Consider the following 21096-nt stretch of genomic DNA (forward strand, 5'->3'; position numbering starts at 1 on the left):
AAATTGGGGAGTCTGCTACAAAAGTGGTGCATACATGCATTAGTGTTAAAAGATGAATTACGAACAAAACTTCTCCATTGGCCCTCGAAAGCTGTGTGTGACTTTTTATTTCTACAGTTATTGTGGGAGAATCAAAGAGGATGAACGGTGGGAAATTAATGGCATAACCGCAGATGACGAGCCTCAGACTAACAGCAGAATCAACATGTCTGTGTTCTGGGACCTAATGCCCCCAGCGCAAATAGCAAAGGCTGTCTGTTACAGTGGCAGTTGACACAAACAGCATTTTCCACAAGAAGATATCCTCAGCAGGTGTTGTGTTTGTAGTTCCCTTCTGGAGTGCCGTGATTCGAATCTAGGGATTGTCACAGCAGCAGATCATGGAGTGTCACTGTTGTCAGAGGTGTGTGTCAGATGTACGATGTGTTGCTCTGCTCTCTCCATGTTGGTACACTTGGCTGCGTGCGTGTGTTCCCTCTATGTGCTGCCCCAGCTTGCGCAGATAGCTGACACAGCAGACCGAAGAAACCCCCAATGACCACAGGTCTAGAAGGTAACTAAGGCACGTCAGCCAGGTTTATTGCCGTATTGGATACAGTAGTAGTTCTCCACAGATTACTTAGTCTACCGAGCATACTACGAATATGTACCCATGGTCAATGGACTCGGCTCAGTTAGTGGCGGGACTTTCCACTGCCTCCTAGGCCGAACAAAGACACTCCCCCAGGGATGCATTCTTATACACAGGTGCAAACAAGTTACGCATCACTCCTGACATATTGCGGTGCAACCCCTTTACGCAGTAAGGTACAACCCCTTTACGTAGTAAGGTGCCACCTCTCCCCTTGTACAGATTGGTTCGATCAAAACAACTCTATCCATCATTTTACCCTTTTGCCCCGTCATTGGGATGGGTCAGTCTGTTCCTTGTTATCTGTGTGGAATGTGCAAGTATGTGAATGTTCTGATCTCTAGTGTTCAGTACCTTTTAGGTATGTATCTTCTTGCATCAGCTCTTTCCTTGCCAGCTTCTGTGAGCAGAGCCTGCCTCTGGCTCACAGCTTAACTTTGCTTTATGTTAGCAAAGTCTTGACCATTACTTTAGCTTAGGCCTCATACTGGGCCTTTAACAGGGCCTTCACTTACTACAGTCACCTGAAGCAGAATTTATATTTCTACCTGCCTATTTCCTCTCCGCAGGAGACAGATACTGGGTGTTCAAAGACAATAACGTGGAGGAAGGATACCCTCGGCCAATTTCGGATTTTGGCTTGCCACCGGGAGGCATCGACGCTGCTTTTTCCTGGGCCCACAATGACAAGACTTATTTCTTTAAGGACAGTCTCTACTGGCGCTATGACGACCATGAGCGGAGGATGGATCCCGGCTATCCTTCCGAGACCACGTTGTGGAAGGGCATTCCAAGCATGTTAGATGACGCAATGAGATGGTCAGATGGTGAGTCAGTGCTAGCTTTAGCAGAATTCGGTTTTGGGTTTTTTTAACCTAAGGCCTTGTCTTTACTTAAAAGTGTTGTGGCTTTAACTAGATCAGCCTAGTTAAATTGGAGATGAAACAAAGGCATTAGTGCAGACACAGTTATACTAATATAAAAGCGCTTATGCCCATGTAGCGTATTCTGTTTCAGTAAAGGAAAATAAGCGATAGCAATATAAAGTGTCTTATCCCAGTGTAGCTGCATCTACAATAGGGCTTTTACCAGCATAACTGTTCTGGCAAACAAAAATCAGATCCCTTACCAACATAATTATGTCAGTAAAACTTTTAAAGTGTAGACTGAACCTAACACGCTATTCCAGCAGTGTTGCACAATTATCACTGGAGTTCTCATGAGACCTTGTGAGTACAGCTGTGAAATCTCACCATGATGCAGTTTTACTTAATGAGACACAGCGATGTTATCACAAAAATCTTGTGGTCAGTCTTGCAAGTTGTTGCTCAGTAACTGGACAAGGAAGACCTTGTGTGGGAGACCTCAGAGGTAAAACCGCAGTAAGATATGTTGAGGACACTCTGCTCTCTGTCAAAACTGTGCTGTATGCATACATTAGTATCAATACCAACCAACGCGCCACATGATATTAAAGGACATGGGGCTTTGGACATAACAATAAATTCCTGATCACTTTGGTCACCTCAGGGCATTTTTGCAAAAGTGGAGCATGTGTTCCAGCATCCTAGACAAATTCTAGGGAAAGTAACTCTGTTCTGCTACCCCCATTTCACTGGTGCTTTGATAGGATAGGAGATTCTTCGCGTTTTTTGCACTGTCAGTCTGGGGTATGTCTAGACTCGGAGCTGAGGGTGACACTTCCAGCTTTAGGAGGCACATCAACATATAGGCCCTTCTGTCAAGTTAGACGTGAGGCTTTGCTCATCTTCCTCCCCCACCATAACTGGGACTTTGGCACCATGGCTGGTGAGTCGTGCGTGTGGCAGACCCCCCCGACTTGGCCACTGTAGTAGCATAGGCTAAAAGCCAGCCCTGTAAACAAACAGGTGGCACCATGTCCCTGCCTACTGTGCTGTCGTGAACAGGTGCAAGTGGACAAAAACTCCATGACTCCTGGTGGAGTTGTGTTTGCTCCCATCAGCTTAGTAACAGGACGTGTGTCGCTGCTTGATGTGTAAAGCATGTCTAATAAGTAGCTGTTACTGCTGTGTCCCGCTGGGTGTGCTGCCATGGAGACAAGTGACAGAGAGCCCCTCCCAGAGCTCATGCCTGCTACCCCTACATGTCTTTTTTTTTTTTTTCCCCAGGTGCAACCTATTTCTTCAGGGGCAAGGAGTACTGGAAAGTGTTGGACAATGACCTGGAAGCAGAACCTGGTTACCCTCAGTCCATTGCCAGAGACTGGCTGGTGTGTGGTGATATGCAGTCTGATTCTCCAGACTCGTCAGGGAGCAGCAGGACTGGGGCGCGCTCCAATCACGGGCAGCACGACGAGAGCCGTTCGGAAAACGGCTACGAGGTCTGCTCATGCACCTCCTCCTCCTCAGATTCCCTCTCGGCCCGCCTGGCGCTCAGACTCTCAGCAAGCCTTGTGCTAGCAAGCGTGTGGACAGCAGCAGTCGCTTGCGCAGCACTATGACATCCAAAAACATGGACGAGAAGGCGCTGCGGTGCTTCAGGGACTGGTGGTGGATAGAATCACACCATGCTACACTGTTACAGCTGAAACAAACATGCCTAGGAACATGGCAGCGAAGGTTTCAAGTTCTCCATGAGAAGTGAACTGGGTTTATTTTTATTTTTTAGTTAAAGATCTAATAATGGACTGTGGGTTCTGCACCTTCTTATTCCCCCAGCCAGCTAAAGAATAAAGACATTGCTGAATATTAGTTACAAAGGTTCCATAGAGATGTAACACTCAGGGTGTGTAAGAACTGCCAAGTGGAGAAGGCCTGGATACATTGAAAGGCGACTCTGGTTTCATGAAAACAGACCAGATAGTGGTGAAGCCCCATTGTTATTCCAGGAACAAAAGCAGCCGTGGTGTAAGGCTATGGGAAAGATACAACAGCTGTGCTGACATTCAGTAATGTAACATGCATCTTGAATGGATGTATGAGATAGAATGGCATCCTGACTGTACTGGGCTTGACTGAAAAGTGGTACATTTCACAAAGAAATCTACACTGCCAGCTGATGTCAAGCTAACTCATGCCAGTTTCTATAGATCAGAAACATATTTGCCTGTATAAAGGACGTGAAGGTCACCTTTGATTCCAGATGTTTAAATGTAAGGGCTTCTCTGTTAAATCTTAGCCATACAAACATAGATACCATGGTCAGCAGCCAGTATCAATCTCCTCCTATCTTGACTGCTCGAGCTAGAGTAGCTCTTTCAGCTCTGAGCAAGTAGCAGGCTGTTATAAGCACTGAGTACAGTCGTTCGGCTGAGATGCAGTTACACACACGAAACCAGTGTAATCCACATGCATCTAACTTTTCTGCTCTCGTAAATTCTATTCTAGATGCATTTCATGATTGATCACTGTATACAAAAATCACATTCGTTTAAGGCTTCCTTTGAAGGATCTGTGAGGGGCTAAACTTTGAACTGTGGATGCACACGCTAGTTTTAAATGTATTTTCAAATAGCAAGTTCTTCTTTTTCGATGGCTTCTTATATCAGCCAGATGCCATTATGATATCATCGGTTGTGAATCGGTTATTCTATATGCCACTGTCACTGTTTAATTTGGCACCACGAAATACACTAAGGGAGAAAGAAGGGGATTAATTGTTTTAAAGTGGGGATCTTGCTCTGTAAAAATGACATGACAAAATTCCATGTTTGTCTCTCTTTCACTTACAGATCCAGTTTGCTCAGTTCACAGGTAAAAAGATGGTTTTCTAACTGTCCCCAAACTCTACATGGGACCAGAGAGTAAAGCTAGGTTCTTTCTGGCTCCTGGACCAACACTTGTCCCCGTGGCTCAGAGGAAGTGTATTATAGATGTACATATGTGGGGCTCCTATGTTTGGTTGAAATGGTTTAAATTTCACACGTTCCATCAAAAATGTTATTGGAATTTTGAGCCAAAAAAGAGTGAAAGATGTTCAGTGAAATCTTCACAAAACCTCTCTCCCCTCTTTCCCATCCATCACATACGTTAGACAAACTTTAGAGCTAGCTGAAATGTCTAATATATGGATGCTTGATTAAGTTTATAAGAACTTGAAGACTGGATGAAATTTCAGAATTCAAAAATAATGATGAAAAACTTTTCACCATTTTTTCCTTCAGTTTCTTTTACCTGTTCTAGTTGCACCTTACCTCCATGTTGAGATCACGGTTCTCCTTTAAGTGAGTTTGTACTGTGTACATTGCAGTGATAGTGTGTGCACCCAGAGTACTTGAGTTGGGAGGCACGTGTGCTTGTGTACATGCACGCATGCCATCAATGGAATGTATATGTACACGACACATCTTGAAGGACAACAGTTACTGTACAGGTAAATAACCCCTTCTTCCTGTGAGTGAGAAGGAACTAGCTTGACTCTCAGATCCAAGGAGAACTTGAAGGGCCACTAGATTTTAAAAAATCCTTTAAACTGTAAACTGAGCAACTTTGGTGTTGAATTACACTGCTTGGAAACCTCCTCCCCCCCCAAAAAATATTGTGATCAACAATTTCACTGGGGGAAAGTGGGGGTTGGGACCCAAAACAATGTGTTAAAAATTAGAAATTTTCCACTCACTCTAAGTCTAGAGCCAGTGAAAGACAGTCACCATGGAACCCCGCAATGTCAATTTTCAGAGTAAAACACTTTTAAGGGAGCCATTTTCAAAAGAGACAAGCCCTGGCCTGCCTCTGTTCCCACTGAGATCAACATTGGAATTACTTTTGAAAATTCACCTAAGAGCCTCTTCCATGATATTTCCTGGAAGATACTCTTTATTGAAAAAAACCAAAAAAGCAAAAAGTAGCACCAGTTTCCTCTAACTTCCAGATGAATTTAAATGATGAAACATCTCTTCCAAAGTCTTTTGGTCATCGGCCTTTCTCTCTCCCCCTTCCCAAGTAATTCTTCTCTTCATACTAGCCACTATGGTGGCACTGAATGGGCTGGTGTCTTTTAGTGGCCTAACGGGAAGCTAGATAAGGAATCTAAATGGTGACTCTCACACACTTGGTGCCATTTTGGGGCAAGTGAATGTGGTGTTAAATGGGTTATATTAACTCTTTCAGGGCTTCACGGAATGCTGTGGCTTGCGGGGAGCAATGTCCACACAGCTACACCAGATTGTTTAGTTCTTGGTGGTTTTACTGTGATAAGTCCCTCACCAAAGGCTCTGCAGCAGAGTAGGCAGTCACAGGATAAGAGGGAAGGTCCTCTCATGGATCACTAACTGATTCAAAGATAAGAAACAAAGGGTAGGACTAAATGATCGGTTTTCACAGAGGAGAGGGGTAAATAGCAGGGTCTCCCCAAGAGTCTGTACTGGGACCTGTTGCTGTTCAACATATTCATAAATGATCTGGAGAAAGGTGCAAAGAATGAGGCAGCAAAGTTTGCAGATGATACAAAGTTACTCAAGGTAGTTCAGTCCAAACCTGACTATGAAGAGCTACAAAGGGATCTCATGAAACTGGGTGATTGGGCAACCAACTGGCAGGTGAAATTCAATATTGATAAGTGCAAAGTACTAAACAACAGAAAACATATTTTCAACTATCCATACAAAATGATAGGGATCTAAATTAACTGTTACCATTCAAGACAGAGATCTTGGAGTCATTGTGGATAGTTCTCTGAAAACATCCACTTGATGTTCAGTCACAAAAGCTTGGAAAATGGGATAGATAATAAAACAGAAACTATCATAATGCTGTTATATAAATCCCTGATACACCCACACCTTGAATACTGCATGCAGTTCTGGTCACCCCATTGCAAAAAAGATACATTCAGATTGGAAAAGGTGTTGAGATGGGGAACAGAAATGATTAGAGGGGTGGAACAACTTCCATACAAGACTGGGACTGTTCAGCTTAGAAAAGAGATGGGGGAGGGGAAGAGATGATAGAAGTCTATAAAGTCATCACCGATATGTAGAAAGCGAATAAGTGCTGTTTGCCCCTTCACATAACACACAAACTAAGGGTCACTCAATTAAATTAATAGGCTGCAGGTTTAAAACAAGATAAGGAAGTCCTCCTTCACACAACGCACAGTCAACCTGTGGAACTCATTGCTAGGGGATGTTGTAAGGGCCAGAAGTATAACTGAGTTCAAAAAAGCATTAGATAACTTCATGGAGGACAGGTCCATCAATGGCTATTAGCCAAGTTGGTCAGGGATGCAACCCCATGTTCTGGGTGTCCCTAAGCCTCCAACTGCCAGAAGCATCCACGACTGGCCATCAGAGACAGGATACTGGGCTACATGGACCATGGATCTGACCCAATATGACCATTCTTATGTTCTTAAGTCCAGTTCCGTGCGTGTACACTGAGAGCTGAGGGCACCTAAAGGGACTGAATTAGATCCAGAGCTGGTAAACAATTCTACCCCCAAAGAGCTGTCAAAATGGTGATGCTACTGTAATTCAGCAGCTGCTAATGGACCCTATAGGTGTGGGTTTGCCAGCAGCTTCTGGTACATGTTATGTTTCTCTGCCCTGCACATGCAGCATCGAGTTTATTAAAAGCCATCACAAAAATCACTCCCTCCCTTCTCCCCAAATGCCAGGACTCGGTTAATAGCATGACACAGGGACTCGGAAGCAGGCTGCAGCATCCGTTTGGGCTCATACTGTAACACTTGATCTTTGCAACATTGCTGCTACTCTGGTCATATCCCAGTCTGGGGCTGCTGCAGAAGGAGAACAAAAAAACCCACCTTGATCAGAACAGACTAGCATGTAATATGGGCTGGAAATCGTAATCAACAAGCTTGGGAGGCTCTGTGAGAGCTGCTTCTGCTGGAGAGCCACAATGAAAGGCTCATTTCCTTCACAGCAGGTTCACTTGAGCCACAGCCCCAAAGCCACTTTGTTTTTTATCTTGCTAGGCACTGATGGGCCATTGATTTCTAAATTACCAACCACATTTGTTTTGAAAGTGCCAGCCCCATTAGTCTGCACCTCCTGTGTTTAGCTGATAGCTAGTGCTACAGCAAGGGCTATGTCTACACTACCCGCCATATCAGCGGGTTACAATCAATTGCTCGGGGATCGATATATCGTGTCTCACCTAGACATGATATATCGATCCCCGAGCGCGCTTATATTGATTCTGGAACTCCACCAACCCCAATGGAGTTCCGGAATCGACATGGGGAGCCGCGGACATCGATCCCGCGCGGTGAGGACGGGTGAGTAATCCGATCTTAGATATTTGACTTCAGCTACGTTATTTACGTAGCTGAAGTTGCGTATCTAAGATCGATTTTTGCCCGTAGTGTAGACCAGCCCAAGGTTTATGTGGAGCCTAACTGTATAGAACTGCTGGTGTCTCGCCATCACAAAGATCTGAACTTTGCTGGGAGGAGACCTCCTGGTTTGCAGACTTCCTTGAGCTAGCATTGCTATTTCCCCTTCCCTCCCTCTCTCCCCCCTCCCCCCCCGCCCTTAGGGGCTGGATGCAAATACCATTGGAAAATCGATGGGAGTCTTGGATCAGACTCCCATGGAGCTATGTTGGGTGCCTTTTTCTAGAGTGGGAACAGGACACAATTGCATCCTGACAAATTTTTTAAAAAAAGCAAATGGTCACCTTGTGTTTGCCCATCTACTGTTTGCATTTTTAAGTATTCACAGTGATTTGCAAAATGGGACTGTTTTTAGGACATTATAATGCAGCGTGATTTTACAGGACACTCGATGTGAACACGTTTCATGGAAACCTGTTAAACCATTAAATATTCTTTTTTTAAAAAATGTGTGTGGTGGGTCCTTCCATCAGGTAAGATCGTCCCTGAAATATCATTCCTTAGGAAGGACTTCTCCCCTCAGATGGATTCTGCACCATTTCTCTCTGTGGGGCGGCACTAAAGCCCATGGGTTCTCATAGATTCATAGATTCTTCTTCAAGTGATGGTCCCTCTGACAGGTGCCCCCTNGACAAGCCCTGGCCTGCCTCTGTTCCCACTGAGATCAACATTGGAATTACTTTTGAAAATTCACCTAAGAGCCTCTTCCATGATATTTCCTGGAAGATACTCTTTATTGAAAAAAACCAAAAAAGCAAAAAGTAGCACCAGTTTCCTCTAACTTCCAGATGAATTTAAATGATGAAACATCTCTTCCAAAGTCTTTTGGTCATCGGCCTTTCTCTCTCCCCCTTCCCAAGTAATTCTTCTCTTCATACTAGCCACTATGGTGGCACTGAATGGGCTGGTGTCTTTTAGTGGCCTAACGGGAAGCTAGATAAGGAATCTAAATGGTGACTCTCACACACTTGGTGCCATTTTGGGGCAAGTGAATGTGGTGTTAAATGGGTTATATTAACTCTTTCAGGGCTTCACGGAATGCTGTGGCTTGCGGGGAGCAATGTCCACACAGCTACACCAGATTGTTTAGTTCTTGGTGGTTTTACTGTGATAAGTCCCTCACCAAAGGCTCTGCAGCAGAGTAGGCAGTCACAGGATAAGAGGGAAGGTCCTCTCATGGATCAATAACTGATTCAAAGATAAGAAACAAAGGGTAGGACTAAATGATCGGTTTTCACAGAGGAGAGGGGTAAATAGCAGGGTCTCCCCAAGAGTCTGTACTGGGACCTGTTGCTGTTCAACATATTCATAAATGATCTGGAGAAAGGTGCAAAGAATGAGGCAGCAAAGTTTGCAGATGATACAAAGTTACTCAAGGTAGTTCAGTCCAAACCTGACTATGAAGAGCTACAAAGGGATCTCATGAAACTGGGTGATTGGGCAACCAACTGGCAGGTGAAATTCAATATTGATAAGTGCAAAGTACTAAACAACAGAAAACATATTTTCAACTATCCATACAAAATGATAGGGATCTAAATTAACTGTTACCATTCAAGACAGAGATCTTGGAGTCATTGTGGATAGTTCTCTGAAAACATCCACTTGATGTTCAGTCACAAAAGCTTGGAAAATGGGATAGATAATAAAACAGAAACTATCATAATGCTGTTATATAAATCCCTGATACACCCACACCTTGAATACTGCATGCAGTTCTGGACACCCCATTGCAAAAAAGATACATTCAGATTGGAAAAGGTGTTGAGATGGGGAACAGAAATGATTAGAGGGGTGGAACAACTTCCATACAAGACTGGGACTGTTCAGCTTAGAAAAGAGATGGGGGAGGGGAAGAGATGATAGAAGTCTATAAAGTCATCACCGATATGTAGAAAGCGAATAAGTGCTGTTTGCCCCTTCACATAACACACAAACTAAGGGTCACTCAATTAAATTAATAGGCTGCAGGTTTAAAACAAGATAAGGAAGTCCTCCTTCACACAACGCACAGTCAACCTGTGGAACTCATTGCTAGGGGATGTTGTAAGGGCCAGAAGTATAACTGAGTTCAAAAAAATAAGCATTAGATAACTTCCATGGAGGACAGGTTCCATTCAAATGGCTATTAGCAAGTTGGTCAGGGATGCAAACCCCCATTTTTTTTTTTGTTTTTCTGGCGTGTCCCTAAGCCTCCAACTTCGCAGAAGGCATCCACGACTGGCCATTCAGAGACAGGGATTACTGGGCTACATGGACCATGGATCTGACCCAATTATGCACCATATCTATGTTCTTAAAGTCCAGTTTCCAGTGGCGTGTACAACTGAGAGCTTGACGGGCACCTAAAGGGACTGAATTAGAGATCCAGAGCTGGTAAACAATTCTCCCCCAAGAGCATTCTGTCAAAATGGTTGATGCTACTGGTCAATTCAGCAGCTGCTACATATGGACCCTCATCAGGTGTGGGTTATGCCAAGCAGCTTCTTAGGGTACACATGTTTATATTTCTCTGCCCCTGGCACATGCAGCATCGAGTTTATTAACATGAGGCATTCACAAAAATCACTCCCTTCCCTTCTCCCCAAATGCCACGACTCGTTTAATAGCATTGCCACAGGACTTCGGAAGCAGGCCTCTGCAGCATCCGTTTGGCTCATACTGCTAAAACAACTTGAATTTCTCTTGCAAACCATTTGCTGGGCTGCTCGGTCATATCCCCCCCCCCAGTCTGCGGGGCTGCTGCAGAAGGAGAACAAAAAACCCACCCTTGATCAGAACAGACTAGCATGTAATATGGGCCTGGAAATCGGTAATAAACAAGCTTGGGAGGCGTCTGTGAGAGCTTGCTTCCTGCTGAGAGAGTCCACAATGTAAAGGACAGCATTTTCCTTCACAGGCAAGGTTCACTTGAGCCACAGCCCAAAAGCCACTTTGTTTTTTATTTCTTGCCTTAGGCCACTTGATGGGCCATTGCTTTCTAACATTACCAACCCACTTTTGTTTTGAAAGTGCTCAGCCCCATTAGTCTCACGCTCCTGTGTTTAGCTGATAGCTGGTTGCCTACAGCAAGGGCTAATGTCCTTACACCTAACCGCCATATCAGGGGTTACAATCAAATTGCTTCGGGGATACGACTATATCGTCGTCTCTCACCTAGACCATGATATATCTGATTCCCAGATGCGCCGCTTATATCACCGGATTCTGGAAACTCCACCGAACCCCAATGGAGTTCCGAGGAGACTCGACGAGCAGGGGAGCCGCGTGCCATCGATCCCGCGCGCCTCTGATTAGTGAGGACGGGTGCAGTAATCCGCATCTTATATCTTGACTTCCGCTTACGTTATATTACGTAAGCCTGAATTTGCACGTTATCTAGAGTCGATTTTTGCCCGCTAGTGTAGACCACCCAAGGTTGTATGTGGAGCCTAACTGCGGATATGAACTCCATGCTGTGTTCTCGCCATCACAAGTTCTTATACTTTGCTGGGAAGGAGACATTCCCCTCCTGGTTTGCAGACTTCCTTGAGCTAGCATTGCTATTTCCCCTTCCCTCCCTCTCTCCCCCCTCCCCCCCCGCCCTTTGGGGCTGGATGCAAATACCATTGGAAAATCGATGGGAGTCTTGGATCAGACTCCCATGGAGCTATGTTGGGTGCCTTTTTCTAGAGTGGGAACAGGACACAATTGCATCCTGACAAATTTTTTAAAAAAAGCAAATGGTCACCTTGTGTTTGCCCATCTACTGTTTGCATTTTTAAGTATTCACAGTGATTTGCAAAATGGGACTGTTTTTAGGACATTATAATGCAGCGTGATTTTACAGGACACTCGATGTGAACACGTTTCATGGAAACCTGTTAAACCATTAAATATTCTTTTTTTAAAAAATGTGTGTGGTGGGTCCTTCCATCAGGTAAGATCGTCCCTGAAATATCATTCCTTAGGAAGGACTTCTCCCCTCAGATGGATTCTGCACCATTTCTCTCTGTGGGGCGGCACTAAAGCCCATGGGTTCTCATAGATTCATAGATTCTTCTTCAAGTGATGGTCCCTCTGACAGGTGCCCCCTCCCCCCCAGGGTGCCACCTGATGTTCTGGGGTACCAATGAACCTGCCTGTTCCACCAGCCTGGGCTTCCTTACCCAGTCCTGCTGAGCCAGGCCCTCAAGCCTCCTCCAACACAGATGCAGGTAGCAACCGGAGGGGGGAGGGGTCAACCTGTGACAGCGGCGTAGTCGGCAGGATAGTGTAAGGGAGCCCAGGCTGGTGGAACAGTAGGCTCAGTGGTACCTCAATACATCAGATGGCACCTTGGGGGGATGGGAGAAGGACCCGTTACAGTCCCTATGTGTATTCCACCCATGGGGTGCCCATGCATGGTATTTGCCTGAGTCTGGAAGCGTTTTCTAGCAGTGTCTGTTGACCTGCACATGCATAGTGAGTCTCCTCATGCTCTCAGCTGAGGGTATAAGAGAGTGCGGGTGGCTGCTCACTCCATTTGTGTCATACTGCTGCATGGCTTGAGTCGGAGCCCCTTGTTCCTCTCCTTAGTCTGCTAAGAGGGTTATTCCTGCTTGTAGATATTGTGTAGAGAGTTTTAATAGTTCTAGGGCTTAAGTTGTACAGTAATAGCATAGTGGTAGCACAGACAGAAGTGATGTACCAGCCTGCACCAGGAAAGCCTAACATAGAGCCTACTATCACAATGAATGGCCAAACCCTCCAGGCAGTGGACAAGTTCACCTGCCTTGGCAGTACTGTCAGGTGCAGTCACATTGATAATGAAACAAACGGCAGAATTGCCAAAGCAAGTGTGACCTTTGGCAGATTATGTGCAAATGTGTCGGAGTGCAGGTCTTTGAGGCCACATTTGTACCCATCATGAAGCTCCACTCTCATTAATGTGATCTTCAGACATGACCACAGGATTACGGAAGATCACTGGAGCTGGTGATGGGATACTTCTTGGTCACTGGTTCAAATGCAGACAGGGTCAGTGAGGACTGAAAACGGTTACCAACTGACAGCTGTACAGTAGCTGATGTGAAGGGAGCTAGTGGTCACAGGCCAGTTCTTCGTGAGAGGATGGCCACAGCACCAAAGTACCATAATTAGCATCCTCATTGGCCGGCGGAGAAGCCAAAATTTCACCCCGAGTGAGCAGGGATCTGCACAGTGTGGGGAGCCCTTACAGAGCGGAGCAGAGGCATAGCGATGGGAAAGCTATTCGGCCACTTTTCCTGTTACGTGCGTAAATCGAGAATGTCAGGGCCAGATTTGGGTCCTGCACACGTCCCCATGTATATCACTATAGCGGCCATAATGGTGGGGGCTGCAATAACCCAGGGAATTACTCCTGCAGTGCAGGTAGTGCTGTCCTGTGCTGCTCCCTCTTGCCGTCCTGAGTGTAGGGCCATGCTGGGAGAATGGCCACAGTGCTGGGATGACGGTCATTCTGGGCTATAGAGCGCAGACTTGAATGCTATTAGGTGGAGACGCTCTGAGGCCTGACCTATTTATGCCAGGGGGTGTACTGGCCCCCAGTTCAGGCAGAAGCCAAGCTGCACAATGATGATTTAAAACTTTCTGGGCACTGGGCTGCACCATCTTTGTGTAAGCTCTCTGGAGGCGCAGCCCAGACATCAGTGCTCTCACTCCAGCATCTGCACTATACACTCACTTTAAAACAGGGGGTCTCAAACTGGGGAGCGGGAGGGTCATGAGGTTATTACATCGGGGGGGGGTGTCACAAGTTGTCAGCCTCCACCCCAAACCGCACTTTAGCGCCAGCATTTTTAATAGTGTTAAATATATAAAAAAGTGTTTTAAATTGCTCATTGGGGGTCACCCTCAGAGGGTTGTTTGTGAAAGGGGTCACCAGTACAAAAGTTTGAGAACCACTGCTTTAAAACAGACATTTGGTCGTTTAATGATGGAGGCCCTTCATGTCAGATGGAATGGATTCCCCTTAAAGCGACACCCCTTGACAGACTCAAGATGCCTTTAGAGGGTCGTGACCGAGCGGGCCAAAGCTACCCTTTGGAGTTGGATGCGGCACTGTTATTATTTGTGTGCAAAAGTGCTCGGTGCATTACTAGTCACAAAATGAAGCCAGAGCCTGCCCAGAACAAAGCCGAGGCAATGGTGGGCGGCGAGGGCCGAAAGAAGGAATAACTCAGAGGGTTTTCTCCTTTTTATTTCAGTTCTTTGTTAGATTCACTTCTTGTGAGCCTTGTGGAAGAAGTGAACCTTATAGAGGGACTTGCATGTGGGGGAAGGACTGGGTGAAATCCCCACATGAAGGATTTGCTGGCAGGTAAATAGTACAATGCCATGCTCCTATCTCGGACTTTCTATTTGTAGATATCCATGTATTTCACCCAAGTATTAGTAGCTTCATTTTAGAGCGAGGGAAACCGAGGCACTGTTGACTTGCCCTAAGTCACCCAGCAGGCCAGTGTCACAGTTAGGAATAGAGACTAGGTCTCCTGAGTCCAAACCCAGTGCCCTGACCACTGAACAACACCATCACCAGTAAATACGTTCTCCCATTTAACGGCATCTTTTTCAAATGGCAAATACTTCACTTGATTTAAAATGCATGTTAAAAAAATTCATGCCATTCATAAAAGTGCACTGGAGCCTTAATGAGCCATCTGCCACTGGCTGAGAATGGGATCATTACATGCTGCAGTTTTGAGAATAATTGCACGTTTATCGTAGTTCGATGCGGGAACACACCTGGCATCCAAGGCCCAGGAATTCTGACCATTTCCTGTAATGCCACATGGGGGCAGCAGAGACAGCGTTATGCACTTAATGATTGTTAAATTCCTCTGTAGTCTGTGGTAGGAAAAAGTCTTAATAATATAGAAGTAATGAGTTGGACTACACAGAGCCTCAAAGGTATTTGGGTGCTTAAGGAGCTAGGCACCTAAATAGCTTTGCGGCTCTGGGCCTGCATGCAGTGAACCAAAGAAATGTGTTTGCAGGAGGGAGTGAAGATGTGTTTTTTTACCCATGAAAGCTTATGCCCAAATAAATGTTAGTCTTTAAGGTGCCGCCAGACTCGTTGTTGTTTCTGAGGATTTCATAAGGCTTTTTAGCAAGAATTTAACACTGGAAGATGGAGAACGTATTCATAAGTTCTAATTCTTCCCCAAATTGTTCATCAGATGCTCTACTGCCTGAGACACCGGGTTGATCCCTGCAAATGAAATCTACCAATTAGACCTGGAATAAGAATCATGGAATACATTAATATTTCTTTTTTGCTATCATGTCAAAATGTTTCTTTACTATTAAAAAAAAAACCCACAGAAACCTACTGTATAATGTATTTGTCCCCTTAGCAATTAGCTGGGTCACAGCATGGAGCTTTGTGATGTTGGAAATATACCATTTTGGGGAGTTGCATTATTTTAATAATTTAGTGTCGCTATCGTGTGCTCCCAAGTGGTCTAAGAGATAGCTTTATTCAGCCAATGCCCATTCATTTTGGATGGAAGTTGGGACTCCCAATCCCTTAAGCAGTTTTCAAAACTTCAGCCCACCACACTCTCCCTTAATACAAGAGCTGCTCAAAAGCTTTCATCCCTCATTTGCTTATTTGTCAGCTCAGCTAGCGTCTAACTTTGAGGCGCTAATGGATGTAATTGGACACAGACAGCTGGGATGAGACTTTTTTTAATTTGATGGTTTGTCATGTGACATGATTCAGTGGTACAAAAGGCTAATGACCCACCCTTCCCAGAGGGCAGTAACTTCTGGTCTTTGCTCCAGAGAGCTGGGGGAAGGGCTAGTTATCATGGCAATGTGTTTTAAGAACTTTTATTTCAGTGAAAACAATTTTTTTTGTCATCTAGTTTAAGAGAAAGTTCCCTTGCCTGGTTCTGAGTCCAATTAACAACTGCCCTGGACTTTAGCTGAGAGTTGGAACATGAAAGTGACTAGGCATGATAGCCCTTGTTTAAGGGTGGAGGCAGCCAGTCTTTGTCATTGGCTGTGCTGAATGAAATGCAGCCATTTAAGCAAACAGCATCAAGGCCAGAAACGAGTTAGGCAGTTAAATTGCTCCTGGCTGTCTAGTCAGAGGTGCCAATGCAATGTGGGATGCCACATACCAGAGCCAGCAGGTTTTTGTCTCAGGACTTCAGTCAATTGGGGTTTTCACAGATTTTTGCTGTGCTGAAAAGCTCTTGCCCAGCTTTGCAGACCACCCTGCCCTGTTAAGGACACAACCTGCTTGGGCTGCTACCCTCTGTTCTCACAGCTGCCCCAGAATCCTCCTCCTTCTTTAAAGTTCTCTGGAAGGGAGCAGTACCCCAGGGGTCTGTACTCTTCCTACAGAGGAGCCTATAACCCAGCTTCCAGGCCCCTGGGTGCTGCTATTAGGAGTAGGAGACCTCCTGACTGAGGGTGGCAGAAGGGCGGGGGAGGTTTTCCCCCTCCTAGAAGATTCCCTGTAAGCTTGATGAGAGCAGAGTGTCTCCTAGGCAGCTCCCAGGTGACTCCCTGAAGCTCCTAGGATGGGAAGGAGCTGCTGTCTCTCAAGGAGGCACTGGAATAGAAGCATGGGGGGATGCCAGGCCACTCAGAAGACATCAAAGGTAAGGGGGTGAGGTGTTGTATGGGGGAAGGGGAGTCTCTCTTGGGAAAAGCAGGAGAGGGAGTTGAAGCTGGACAATTCTATTGGTGAACCTAGGCCGAGCTTTGGGCTCTCATCAGGGTTTGCTTAGACTAGGCTACACTCTTTGGGGTGTCTCTCTGTCTGTGGAGTGCCTAGCACCACCGGCTGTTACCATAAAACTATTAATAAAGATGACCCCAAAATCCCTTATTTCTGGTTTTCAGACCCACAATCCACTGACTACTTTGCCCTTCTATATGTAAACAATGACCCCCCCAACCTAGGCTCTAGGATCATTGCAAACATTTTGCCTGGCCCTAATGCTGAACAATAGCAGCACAGCATTTTTAATCTTGATCGTGTCCCTTTCTCAACAATGTATGAATTATTAGCTAGTTTTATCAGGACTCGTGCTCGCCCCTGCAGAAACAAGGCTCAGCCTCTTAGAAATAACTGGGTAACGTGGGTTCAGCAAGAGCAAAGTGCCGCACGATGAGACAGCTTTGCTGTAGAGAGGAAAAAAGAGTTTGCAAACTTTGCAAAGAGTTGCATCAGGGTTCAGGGGTACATGCTGCACAATGTGTGGTAACTTGTGAGCAGCCTTTATGTGATGAAATGCAGACTCCGGGGAAGTCCTCTTCATTTTGCATATGCCAAACCAAACATGGCATGAGCTCCAGAAAATAGTTGTGTCCGGGGAACTTGGAAATGAAAAGGTCTCTCTCGCTTTGATGCACCAAAAGCCTGAAAATAATTTATACCAACTTCAAAACAAGTGATTTTTGGAAAGGAAACAAAGTTTTGGCAAGTTGTTTGCATGCACGATCCATGCAGAAATAAGTAAAAAGGGAAAGTTTCATGATGAATTTCAGCTAAAGAGCAGAAAGGTAACAAACACCGCTATGGAGTGGTGGCCATACTGTGCTTTCATTCACAGGGAGGAAGGGCAGCGTTATCATCAAGCTACAATTCAGGCAGTGACAATGCATGTTCCCCTCGGCTAACCCAGCTGATATGTCCTCACTCTGATCTGGAAGAATGAAAAGGAAGTTCAGGCTTCATGATTCTCTCTCTCTTGGGTCTTCCATCAGGAAATATTAAGCTATGCTGGTTGTAGCACTGGGGTTTTCCTGATGTGGACACTTGCCCATCAGGACTTGCCCTGAGGCACCAAACTCATTTCAGTCACCATAAACCACTGACAGGCACTTAGATGATGATACGTTACGGCCTCTGTTCTAATGTGCTTGCTGGTCAACAGCACAGTGCTCAGCTGCACTGAAAACATGCTTGGAAGAAATGCTGGAAGAACATAAATGTTTGGCAGCAGTGCTGCACAACACAGCTGGCTTTTTCTCTCAAGGCACCAGTGTTCCAGGGGACAACCTCCCACCCTTTGTACCTCCCTGTCTTATAGTGGGGGTGGTAGCCAGAGAATAAGTATTGGCCTGGGGTTAGAGCACAGGCCTGGGGGTCGGGACACCTGTGTTCATTCCTAATTTTACCACTGACTTGCTCCATGGCCTCTCTCCTGTCACTTAACTTCTCTTTAACCTTGGTGTGCTTGTCTGTAAAATGGGTTGGGTAAAACTTGCCAGCCCATAGTCGGTGCTGTTTGCTTTAATGTTTCTGTAGGGGATAAAAGGTGCACTGAGGTCACAGATCCATAGGACTTGTGCTATGACCCAGCTTTTAAACTTGGAGGAACCCCTTCAGTCTGTCAGACCCACCAGGGGTCCTACTATTCCGTAAGGGTCTGTCACACAGCCTCAATACCTCCAAGACTGAGCCTCTGGGCTCCAGGATTCCTGTTTCACACCATGAGCTCTGCCCAGCGAGTCCAGCTAAGAGACTCCCAGTCAGAGATGTGTAAGCTCTTCAGGGACCAGTGCACCTCAGCCAGTATTTGCAGTGACTTCAGGCAGCCTTTTTCCAAACAGAGTAGGGTTTATTAGTCAACTGGCACAGAGCAGCGGGAAGTCCTTCAGTTAGCACGGAGAACTAAAGGTTACGATACAATCTGTTCGGGCGATGCCACTGTTCCACCCAGCCAGGCTGCTCTGGGCTCCATTCCTGGCCCCCTCCCTCTGTCTCTTTGTCAGTCCAAGGTGAGAGCCCCACCTCTCTCCAAAGGGAAGCCCTTATCCCAGCCACCTGACACCTCTCCCCTTTGTTCTCAGGCTGGGGCTTTTGCTTCCCTCCCCCACCAAGAGGTGGGGCAACATCTCCTCCTCCTGGTTTGTTGGTTGCTAGGTGTGAGTGGCTTGGCTGTTGGGGTTCCTGTCGTTTTTTTGGACTCCCCATTGATATGGGGTTGGCTTTAGCCAGTCCTTTAATGACCCATTCATTCCACCCCGCACAGCTTCATGACACACCCACCTCATGCCCTTGCTCTGCTCAAATAAACCGCTTAGCACTGGGAAGCAATGCAAAGTACAGAGGGAAACTGAGGCACACATAGGCTTCATAAAAATATTACAGAAAATCCCCACTTCCTCACACAGCATATGAAGGCAAAGCACTGGGCTTTCAAGGGAGCCTCAGGGAGGCGGGTGCCTAATCGTCATGAAATCTGGGCACTTAGATTCCTTTATGAAAATCCTGGCCCAGATATTTGGAAGCCCATATGTGCCCCCAGCATGCTGGGTCCTGTGATCTCTCACTCCAAGCACTGGCCACTGGAGAGAGGGCCATGAGGAATACCTTTCATTTGTCCACCACAGCACTGGAAAATCATTGAAAAAAACTTACACTCTACACCCCTGCCTATTCCAGGAGAAACAAATAAGATTTTACTTGGCTATCACATGGGGAAAGGGAGGGGACGCCATGCCCCAGGTGAGTGGAGTTTTGCAAGGCTAATATGCATCATATACTGAAATGTAAACACCGATCACTGAAACATATGGCTGATGTTTGGTCCCCAGTGGCCACTCTGACTCCAGGAAACAATATCAGCCACTAGACTTTCTTTCTAGCAGCTCCCCATTTTCTCCCCCCACTGCACACCGACGCAGGCTTGTTGCTGCTCTAGGAAGCCTGTCTCGAAATATTTTCATTCTAGCAGCATGAGGCACCAAGGCTGGCATGTTATTCTTAACCCTTGGGTTGAGGAAGGTAGCGGTGATGTAATGGAAGAACTTTGTCATGCTGCAAACCCTTACGGTCTGTCATTGCCAGGTTTGAAATATGGCTCATCTGTCAACTTCCTAGGCGTGAGCAGCATAGTCTCTTTCAAAACTCTCGAAACTTTGTTTCCACAAAGGCGAGTGCCAGCAAAGTCTCTGGTCAGCTGATCGGTCACTGGCATGAGCTGTTTTCCCTGGTAGCACAAAGCAACCTTTCCCATCAATTGCAGAGTCCAGGCTGAGTATCCCATACGTGGTCCTGCCAGGAGTCACCACAGGCTTCTGTACTTCCCATATTATTGTAAGCACACCACTGCGCCATTCTGCCAGCCATTTTGGTCTGGACAAAATTAAGCAATTGTCACTGCACTGACTGACGTGTTTACTGTTCCGTGTTTACTGTTCCCATATGAGGCCATCCAAGCATAACGTATCTCCTTCCAGGAGAATCTGAAGAATGACTCTTGGGTGGGGGCTGCCTTCACAAGATTCTGCCAGAAGATGTTCAGTGCTCCTAATCCATTGGTGATTCATGCCTTGGCAGGTTCAGCAAGCTGAACTGCCCTGACAAATTTGTGAAGATGCCATCTTACAAGGTTCTAAGAAATAGCACCATTTGTCATGATTGCAAACTGCAGGAGATGATTATGGGAGACAAGTAGCTTGCTGCTCCCGTGTCAAGCTTTGCTAGAATGTTGAGTTTTTATATAACTCCTATGCCTGCCTTGTTTCCAGAGCCACTAAGGACAGTCAAACAAATATTTCCGTATGAATGTCATGGAAATGTATAGTTGGGTGTTTGTCCACTTGTCCTTGTGACAAACGTGTATGTGAACTCTATCTCAAAGCTTGTTTGGATTAGACTGGAGTGATGCCATACCATGCAGGTATGTTAGGTTAAGCTTGTGTGGGTGTGAGCTTGATATTCACAGTGCAGAGAAAGGGCTGATGTCATTTTTTTCATGTCTGGCTTCCTGAAGAACCTCATTTGAACCCAATTTATTAAGCCTGCCTGTGGGGTGGCAGTGAAGTAGTGCTCCACGAAATGCCTGGAGCAACTGAAACGTTGAAATCAAATCACCTGACTTGCAAAGATAAAGGAAACCTGGCAGCTTTGGTTGCCATCCTTGTCCCCACCAGAAGAAGCTCCAGTACAGTAGAATGTCCATCTTATTTAGCTATCGTATCCGTCTAGAGTTTGATACGATACCCGTCACCATGGCGTAGAATGGCAAATCCTACTGTCTTTGCCGCTTAGCAGAGAACGGACGTTTTCACAACAGGGAATAAGTGTGTTAGACCCAATGTCCTGAGAAAATTCCCAATCAGGTCATTACATTCTGCTAACAGGAATCCCCCTGCAGGTT

General features: G+C 45.9%; 1 protein-coding gene across 1 annotated transcript in view; it reads left to right on the top strand.

Moving 5' to 3' along the window:
• The window catches only part of MMP17 (matrix metallopeptidase 17), a 109906-nt gene extending 104357 nt beyond the window's left edge, over positions 1-5549 (top strand). The window contains exons 9-10 of the mRNA XM_032805989.2: positions 1201-1458; positions 2782-5549. Of these exons, the coding sequence (XP_032661880.1) occupies positions 1201-1458; positions 2782-3113 (590 nt within the window). The 3' untranslated portion in view covers positions 3114-5549. The remainder of the gene's footprint in view (positions 1-1200; positions 1459-2781) is intronic.
• The last annotated feature ends 15547 nt before the right edge of the window (positions 5550-21096 follow it).

The sequence above is a fragment of the Chelonoidis abingdonii genome, chromosome 22, assembly GCF_003597395.2.
Source record: "Chelonoidis abingdonii isolate Lonesome George chromosome 22, CheloAbing_2.0, whole genome shotgun sequence".
In the NCBI taxonomy this organism is placed as follows: Eukaryota; Metazoa; Chordata; order Testudines; family Testudinidae; genus Chelonoidis; species Chelonoidis abingdonii.